Source organism: Phyllobates terribilis, unplaced genomic scaffold (genome assembly GCF_046119375.1).
Source record: "Phyllobates terribilis strain yellow unplaced genomic scaffold, ASM4611937v1 Scaffold_4__5_contigs__length_816908805, whole genome shotgun sequence".
Taxonomy (NCBI): Eukaryota; Metazoa; Chordata; class Amphibia; order Anura; family Dendrobatidae; genus Phyllobates; species Phyllobates terribilis.
Window position 1 is genome coordinate 61,230,071 of NW_027362764.1, and position 10,277 is coordinate 61,240,347.

The window sequence follows — 10,277 nt, forward strand, 5'->3', positions numbered from 1 at the left end:
CAGACACCGCACACACTCGCAGACACCGCAGACATTGCACAAGACCCCGCACACACCCGCACACATCGCACAGACACCCCACACACCCGCAGACATCGCACACGCCTGCAGACATCGCACAGACACCCCGCACACACTCGCAGACACACGCACAGACACCCACACACACCAATCATGACGGGCTGATCGTCTGGGAGGTGAGGCTGACCTGTGCGGCCGTGGGAAAGTTCATGTGAGTTCATGCAATGCAGTCAAGCATGAACTCACGTGAACCCTCTGAGGGCACCGCGGCTCCTTCAAATGAACAGCTGATCAGCATCACCTGATACCTCAGCTGTTCATTTGAAATAACCGGCGGGAAAGCGCAGCACAGAACGGGAAAGTCGGCGGTGAAGTCTTTTCACTGCCGGCTTCCCCGCCCGGGTCCTTCGCTCCCCGCTCCTTGGTGCTGCGCTCCCCGCCCGGTCCTAACTTACGATCGGGATGGGAGGTGGCGAGGTGAGCGGAGGATCGGGGTGGGAGGCTGCGGGGAAGCAGTATGGGGCTGTGTGATTTTTTAAAAGCCGGCGGCTTTTTACCGCCCGCCGGCTTTTAAACAATCAGGAGAATTCTCCCACGCTGGGATGGCATTCTGATGACAGGCTGGATCTCAGCTGAGCGCTGCCATCCAGCTTGTCATACTTCAGAGACACTGCAGAGCATTATGGGAACTTCCGATTCCGGTATTCGATATTGTAAAAGTATCGGAATTAAGTATCGGAATTCCGATACCGCGAATATCGGCCGATACCCGATATTTCAGTATCGGAATGCTCAACACTACTCATCACTCTTCCTGGTTCTATAAAATGCAGCATTTAACTTGCTTTAAAAAAGCAGCAAAAAACACTGCAAAAACACAACATGACCTTACAGTTCAGTTATCAGAGGAATGAAAAATGATATGACCAGTAATTATTTAAAATAATAAAAGTAATTATTTATTTATTTAGTAAAAAAAAAAATATTGACGGTTTTTATTGCAAATCAGAGAGCAAAGATAAGAAAAAGAAAATACGAATTGCAACAAAAAGTATGTAAAAATTGTACAACTTTTCAGAAAATAACCTTTATTCGCCTAAAACGAAAGATAATTAAATGCTAATAATGTAGGCTTAGGATACTTATCTATAGTATCATGTCAACTATTGTCTCTAAATATATTCCACCGTAATGTAATTGCTCTTATAATGAAGTAATCAGTAACCAGGGAGGAAATGGACAATATTGAAATGATAAGAAATAAGCATTGAGCAACTTCTCATGAGGGGGAGGATCGTGATGTGACCCCTCTGCTACCATTAATTATAGCTATGGGAGATGCCAGATGTTCTTGTGAAGCTGTTTCTTCTTTTCTCTGTAAGAAACTAATAGGCATGCTATGAGTACTGAGACGTGTAAGGAGACCTATTGGGGTTCGTGAGCAAAAATTTGAGGAGGATACAGCACCATAAAGAGAACCTGTCTGCAAACTTTTATGAAGGTACTGGTATGGGTGTGTTGGCGCTTGTCCCTCAATAAGAATGATACCTTTTGTGTAGAGATCCGATCTGCCAGTCATGCAAAATGAAGCTGAAAGTGCACTGGGGGTGTGGCTGTTTCACTAAGTGCATTGCCACACCCAGAGTGCACTGATTAATTCACTAGATTTCTCATGACTGGTACATTGGATCTCTACATTAAAGGTATCATTTTTATAGGAGAACAAGCACCTATAAAGTGTAAAGAAAGAGGAATCCAGCTCCATGGAAATATAAAACTCTTCTTTATTGTGTGAATAGAAAACACCTCAGTCGGTAAGTTAAAACGCCATGGTAGTAGATAAAGCAGCGCGTTTCAGGTAGTAAAACCCTTACCTGAAACGCATTTTTTGACTAAAGTGTTCTCTATTCACACAACAAAGAAGAGTTTTGTATTTCCATGGAGCTGGATTCCTCTTTCTTTGCAATTATCCACATCCAAGACACGGATGCCTCCTCTGCTCCAAATATCTTCAAACAGTGCATGCGGGTGAGCTGAACTCTATCCTTCCCTACCTATAAAGTGTACTGACAGGTTCTCCTTGTTTATTCCAAACCCAGAAACCTTTATGTGGCTATTTGGCTCTCTTAGCCCTCCATATCCTTACCTTCAGTCTGGATTCAGGTCATAACAGAAACCTGACCCCACAATAATTTTATTCCATTTTGATGATTGGTTGGGTTAGTTTGGGGTTCTGGTCTTGTAGACATAATATACAGTGGTGTGAAAAAGTGTTTGCCCCCTTCTTGATTTCTTATTCTTTTGCATATTGGTCACACTTAAATGTTTCAGATCAGAAAACAAATTTAAATATTAGACAAAGATAACACAAAATGCAGTTTTTAAATGAAGGTCTTTATTATTAAGGGAAAAAGAAATACAAACCTACAGGGTCCTGTATGAAAAAGTGATTGCCCCTCCCTTAAAACATAAATTAACTGTGGTTTATCACATTTTTGAGAAGTGAAGTTCAATTTCCCTAGCCACACACTGGCTGGATTACTACCACACCTGTTCTCAATCAAGAAATCACTTAAATAGGACTTGCCTGACAAAGTGAAGTAGACCAAAAGATCCTCAAAAGCTAGACATCATGCTCAGATCCAAAGAAATTCAGGAACAAATGAGAAACAAAATAATTGAGATCTATCAGTCTGGAAAAGGTTATTTTTAAAGCCATTTCCAAAGCTTTAGGACTCCCGCGAACCACAGTGAGGGCCATTATCCACAAATGGCGAAAACATGGAACAGTGGTAAACCTTCCCAGGAGTGGCTTGCTGACCAAAATTACCCCAAGAGCGCAGCGACGACTCATCCAAGAGGTCACAAAAGACCCCAGAACAACATCCAAACAACTGCAGGACTCACTTGCCTCAGTTAAGGTCAGTGTTCATGACTCTACCATCAGAAAGATACTGGGCAAAAATGGCATGCATGGCAGAGTTCTAAGATGAAAACCACTGCTGAGGAAAAAGAACAAAAAGGCTCGTCTCAGTTTTGCCAAAAAAGATCTTGATGATCACCAAGACTTTTGGAAGAATACTCTGTGGACTGGCGAGACAAAAGTTGTACTTTTTGGAAAGTGTATGTCCCATTAAATCTGGCATAGAAGTATCACAGCATTTCAGAAAAGGAACATCATACCAACAGTAAAATATGGTGGTGGTAGTGTGATGATCTGGGGCTGTTTTGCTGCTTCAGGACCTGGAAGACTTGCTGTGGTAAATTAAACCATGAATTCTGCTGTCTACCAAAAAATCCTGAAGGAGAATGTCCGGCCTTCTGTTCGTGACCTCAAGCTGCACTTGAGTTATGCAGCAGAACAATGATCCAAAACACACCAGCAAGTCCACCTCTGAATGGCTTAAGAAAAACAAAATTAAGACTTTGGAGTGGCCTAGTCAAAGTCCTGACCCTAGTCCGATTGAGATGCTGTTCATGCTCGGAAACCCTCCAATGTGGCTGAATTACAACAATTCTGCAAACATGACTGGCCAAAATGCCTCCAGAGCGTTGTAAAAGATTCATTGCAAATTCTTGATTGCAGTTGTTGCTGCTAAGGGTGGCCCAACCAGTTATTAGGTTTAGGGGGCAATCACTTTTTCACACAGGGCCCTGTAGGTTTGGATTTCTTTTTCCCTTAATAATAAAGACCTTAATTTCAAAAATGTATTTTGTGCTTACTTGTGTTATCTTTGTCTAATATTTAAATTTGTTTTGTGATCTGAAATATTTAAGTGTGACAAACATGCAAAAGAGTAAGAAATCAGGAAGGGGGCAAACACTTTTTCAAACCACTGTACCACTGTTCCATATGGTCCCTCATAAGGGTTCTGTCATACAGTACTTGAAAATGAGCCCTATATGTCAGTAGTTTAAAGGGAACCTGACAGTCGATTCATAATATATATAAGGAACATATATAAGGAACATCTCAGCTAGATATCAACTCAAGAAGTCTCCTCGAATGGAGACAATTGGAGACCAGCACAGCACAAAAATTATCATCTATTATCAACTATCATTTATTGGACTGCTTGGTGTAGTTTTGAGAGAATTACTTCTTTTTGTGTTGTAAACATAGCGGAGCTCAGAATGCTGAGCTGTGTATAACCCCGCCCACACCCCTGATTGGCAGCTCTTTTGAACATTCTCAGCAAGCTGACAATCAGTGGTGGGGGGCGTGGTTACACAGATTAGACTCACTGGCCTTCATGTGAGTCCTAGTCCTGCAGAGATAATCTCCTGCTCTTAAACATTGATTATATTGAAACTACATCACACAGCCTAATAAGTGATACATCGCTGAAATCAGGATCTCTTGCTCTATATTAAGCTGCTCTCAGATTAAATAGCAATAACCTGCTGACAGATTCCCTTAAACTTCACAAACTTATATTATTGTATAAACACAGGTCTGGCTCATATGTGATGTGAAGTTAGCTAAAGATATTGTTTGAAAAACTAAAAAAAATTAAACGACACTTATTATACTTTGTACTTACAGTATATACTTTGATATTTTGTTTGAAACCCTTTCATTCGTTTTTTTTTTTTGTCCTTTCAGTATTGCCGATGAGGTTCCTTTATTTAAAGCGCCCAGATTAAAAGGACCCCAGGAAGATTTCATTACTGAAAAGGATGAGAAAATTGCAAATCTGAGATGTGCCGTCATGTGCAGCTCAGAAAGCGTCACCAGCAGCAGCGGCAGTACTGAAGAGAAGAAACCAGACATTATATTTGATGGAGAGGTGCTGAAAGATAGCAGCTGCTGCTTTGTTGAAAAGCAGAACCAGGTACAGGTTCCTCTCTCGAACAGCAGCAGCAGCGTCAACAATAGAGCTGGCGTCTCGTTCTGCTTCTCTAAGAAGGCATTGCTAAAGCTGGATTCTTCGGCATCGGTTTTCAACGAGAGCCTGGATGAAGTAAATGAATACAACCAATTTCTTCACCATAAAGCAAAGCAAATGTCTGTAAGCTTTCGACACTATGCACACCTAAATGAAAGCGCAGCAGAAACCAGCGCGTCGTCTCAACCAGATGAAACAGACTTGTCCCTGCCAGACAACATGCCTGCAAATGCAGAGACATTTAAGGATGACAGAAGCAGTCAGGAAAGCTCAAAGGAACAAAACGAAATTGCCCAATCAAACGTAACAGCGAATATGCATTCTCTAGATACTTGTACAGATCAACCGAGTCAAAAAGAAGTAAATGTTCCTTCGGAGACCGAGCCAACTTCTGAGACTTCAACAGAATCCCATTGCCAAATGCAGATCGGCGTACAAGAGACTTGTTCCAGCAAGCACAGTGTTGCAGATGCAATATTAATTGAACATTTTTCCAATTTACTTTCACAAAAACAAGCCGAGGATGAGCCTAGCTGCAAGTCAAAAGAAGGAAATTGCGAGACATCTAATGATCTTCATGAAAACCCACGTGAATTCCCAGCCCCAGGGCACTCATTAGGTGAATCTGTAAATACCAATACTCAAACCAAAGCACTATCTTTTCTTAGTGTTTTGAGCAAAGATGGCAATACCATTCTCCAGTGGCCAACAGAACTCCTATTGTTTACAAAAACTCAGCCTTCGATATCTTACGCCTGCAACCCATTATATTTTGATTTTAAAGGTTCTCCTAAAAATAAGATGAAAAAGCCAAATGATAGAGAAACTGTTAGATGCAAAGATATGGATCGGCGTAGTAGAAGCTACGCAGACAAGACCTCAGGTTTTAACGTAGAGAAAGTGGTGGAAAGTGGCCTGGATAGTCCATCTTCAGAGCCAAAGAGAGGTGTGTACGTAGAAGACTTAACAGAAAAAGACATGGAAAGCTCTGATAATTATCAAGCAATGATGGGATTCACACATAAAGCCAAGAATATTAATTCTTATGAAAATGAACCTCAACTTTCCACCTATTTTACTCATTCGCAAAAATATTTTATTAGGGAAAGTTGTCATTCAAGAAAACGCAAAAGATCTTCCCATGGTCAAACAGATCTCTGCATGGTTAAGGAAAATGGACGCTGTAAGGAAAAAAGGAAAAGAAGAAAATATCTACACCATGATAGCCTTCGGAAGGACAAACTGTATGATTCAAAAACATCTCCAGAGAGTCATCAAGAAGATATTGGTGGTTGGAAGGATTCTGATAGTGATACAAATTCTGATATATCCCATAAAACATCCTTCTCACAGTTGTCCTATTCTAGTTCTTCCTTGAGCAGTAGTTCATCATGCAGATATAAGGAACATCTCAGCTCGACGTCTACTCAAGAAGTCTTTTCAAGTGGAGACAATTGGAGACCAGCACAGCACAAAAATGATATGTCTTCTGAAAAGGACTACATTAATGGGGATAAAACGTTGAATTGCAAATGCAAACGTCATAAGCACAACACATTCGGTGAGATATCAAGTAACAACAATGTAGAGAACTTGATTTGCCCCAAACATGCAAGGAACAAATATCGGAAAAAACAAAATGAAAAGGTGGAAGCAGACCTTGTAAAAGAAAAGTTTGATTCCATACAGGAGGATAATATTGAGACTGTGGGGTCAAGAGTTTATGACTTTTGTGCTTCCTCTGAAGAAATTATTGACCTTCCAAATCCTACTAGAAGTCCAATTAATTCAGAAGGTCCAGACACTAGTGCCACAAAAGACTTTCTTCAGTGTCATCCCCAAGATATGACACCTCTTTTGGTAAACTGTCTAAACAGTACTTCCAAATATATAGTAGAACCTGAAAAAGACAATGAGCAAGAATTATTGGTTTCAGGTTCCCAATTAGAGGGAAAATTGGCATCAACACAAACAGCTGGAGAGAAGAACAGGACAATTGAATATGATATTGACTTTAATAAACCCTTTGAATGCTCTTCTTCTGTAAAGTGTAACTCTTTAGGTTATGGAATGGTAGACGTGAAAGTGCATGATGAAGCAAAATCCAGTAGCAACAACTTAGATCTTTGTAGTAAGAACCATATGGTAGGAAATGTTAGCAGTGGTCTACCCAATGGGTCAGAAGACTGTGAAGTCACAGTGATGACCAATTGTGATACCAGTATTTTGGATAATGTTACTCAAATAAACACAGAAAATAGAACTGAAATTGAAGGACAATTAATTTGTGAAAAACAACCAATTATGCAAAGCCCTGACCCAGTTCACCTTAACTTCTCATGTTCATTGCCCTCTCTCAGACATCCCGGTGAAATCAATTCACCAGAGACCAAAGAAGAACCATTGAGATTAGGGCGACACGATGTAAATACAAAATTGAGTCTTATGGATGGAAATCTAAAATGTTTTTATGACTGTACTATGCAGGATTTTAGGAAAATGGACAATAGGCTGCATCATAAATCATCTGGTCCTGCTTTAGCACAACAACCCGTAACATTTTCACCAGATGAAGTCGATAAGTATAAAATATTGCAAATGCAGGCACAACAACATATGCAGAAACAGCTGTTAACAAAGCATTTTAAAGCTTTGCCAACAAATGGCTCTGCTGTCTTCTCAAATGCACAAACCATTCAGCCTGTGTCCATCCAACATCATCCCTCCATCACCACCATCCACCATGCACTGATGCAGCGATATGCTCTCACGGCTTCCATGCAATCCCATGTCAATCATTTTCCATTGCCTCATCTCAATCATTTCCCCCAATCTCAATTTTCTCCTATTTCCCTTTCTTCATCATTAACACCGACCCTTTTTCCAACCCCACCGCCAATTATTGGGCATGCACTGGCGCACCCGCTACACTTAGTTTCCGCAGCTGCCATTCATCCTCCACACTTGACCATTCAGGCCATACCTCATGCAACACTCATACCAACCCTCTTTACTCCACACCCCAACACAGGTATGCCCCCCACATTGCAATTACACCCATTAATTCATCCATTATTCCAAGGGCAGGAATTTCATCACCATTCTGGGTCCGGTCACCTTCATTAATATTTGCTAGGATGAAATGTACTGACATACTAGAGGACCTGAAGGTTAGATTCTGTTTGTTTTTGTTTTTTTTATTATTATTTTTCTCTCTTCTATTTTTTGATAATTTTTAGTTGGTTTAATGGAAGATTAGTTTCCTGAGTTTAAGAATCTATGTTTATTGTAAACCTCGATTGTTTATTTGATACAGTATGGTACATGATGTGAATTTATTATGCCGAAAATGCAATTATTTTTAATAAAATAAAAAATAACCTGTTTACAGACTCAGAAAAATATTTATTTTCTCGGTTATTTTTCTCCAATATTACTTTCCATTCAGATAGGCTCAGTAATATTTTATGCTACTATTTATTTTAAGAATTTATTTAGCATTTTCAATGTTATACAGTATAGCATAAACACACAGACTGCAGCATCCTCTCCTTCGTAGCTCCAGCGACTTGAGCTAGCTCTGATTGCTGCTGTTAAAACAATTAGATGCCGCTGCCAATCACTGACAGATGCAGTTAAATTGACTGGTTGCTGGTGCATGTGTTCCCCTTTAGTCTACTGAAAGCCCCCTGTCATTGCCATCTTGTTCCTATATTGAAGTCCAGACAGAGGCATCATTTTCACTAAATAATGTAATGCTACGGTAATAGAAAAAGCAATCAAGTTATCTCGGGATAAATGCCCTAATGCGACTTAAAAACAAAGTAAAAAGTAAAAAAAAGTTTTTCAAAATTATAAACGTTTGAATTTCCTTTCTTTTTCTTAGTTAAAAAAATAAAAAAAAAAACAAGAAAATAATCATATTTGGTATCACCATAACCATAAAAGTCCAAATTATCAAAATATAAAAATTAATTAACCCATATGGAAAATTCCATAAAGGAGAATAAAAAATAATCCCTAGAAAAACGTAATAAAAAACCCATTAACTGTCTTTTGAATCCTAAACTTCATCTCGCCACACTAAAAAAAACGAGCCCTCATAGAGGCTCGCTGACTAAAAAAAGAAGAAGTTACGCATCTCAGAAAATATCGTCACAGACCAATTTGTTTTTTACAAACTTCTGAATAATTTTAGACACTAAAATATAAAGAAAAAAACGATATAAATTTGGTATAGCTGTTATTGTACTCACCTGGGGGAATCATGCTGCTCGGTCCTTTTTGACGCGCACACTAAATGCCATGAAAACAAAACCAAATATATATTTTTTTCACCATTTTACCCAACTAGGACTTTTTATTTCACATTTTTTTGTACATTACAAAAATGGTAAAATAAAAAGTTACGACTCTTGGAAGAAGTTAAGAAAAAGCAAAAAGTCCTATAATGAACAATTGCCTAGTCATGAAGGGGTGAAGGGTGGAGTCCATCCTTGGAATGAGGTATCCCAGGACCTCATATTTGTTTATACTGGCCATTAGCGTTGGGTGAGTGTGATGTGTCGAGCAGTGCCGAGTATCTCATGGTGCCCGAGTGCTCGAGTCCCCCATAAGAAACTCATTTGAATCATCTGAAGCGGGGTATTCCCCTGCTGGAAGTGCAGGGACTCCTCCATCAGCTGGACTCTTTGCGAGCTGTAGAACTCTGGGGACGAGAGGGAGAGACCGTCCTCCGGAAAAATGCTTGAGTTTCACATTCACTTCCATTATGCTCGCAACTCGAGTCGAGCCCGTCCAAGTGTCCAACATGCTCGGTCATCACTACTGACCACTCATGCAGTTTTTCTCTTTAGTATATGATGGACTCGCACTCATCTGTTTCGATGTATCTCTAAGGGCTAATGCATAATACCTGTGGTAGATCGGCTCACTTGGTTGCACATAGAGGTATACAGGAACACTGTCTCTTTAAATTCTTCCCAGATTTATAAGGCAGTATAGACCATGGGAAGTAAAACAAACACAGCCCTTTGGGCAAAAACAGGAAAACAAAACAAAATGGTGATAAACACAGTCCTTGTGGTAGAGGGGTTCCGCCCGCTCAGAGTCCAGCAAACACAGGGTTCAGATTGGCACAAAACACACAAGCTCCTCTCTGGAGCTAGTTTCTCCAGACACTGAATATTCAATGGCTCAGCAGGTCGAGTATTTAAAACCCCAGACCATACCCTGGGCTGGAGATATGGAGAACAACCTCCCGCCCGCTCTATGGTTGTTCTCATAAAAACACGCCCTTTACAAATGATGACTTAACCCCTCCTTGCACATAACTTGCAGGAGGAAACCTAATGGTTTTAATTCACT

General features: G+C 40.1%; 1 protein-coding gene across 1 annotated transcript in view; it reads left to right on the plus strand.

Annotated features, from left to right (window-relative positions):
• Positions 1-8,220, plus strand: part of ZNF804B (zinc finger protein 804B) — a 633,228-nt gene extending 625,008 nt beyond the window's left edge. The window contains exon 4 of the mRNA XM_073677411.1: positions 4,628-8,220. Coding sequence (XP_073533512.1) covers positions 4,628-8,036 — 3,409 coding nt within the window. The 3' untranslated portion in view covers positions 8,037-8,220. The remainder of the gene's footprint in view (positions 1-4,627) is intronic.
• The last annotated feature ends 2,057 nt before the right edge of the window (positions 8,221-10,277 follow it).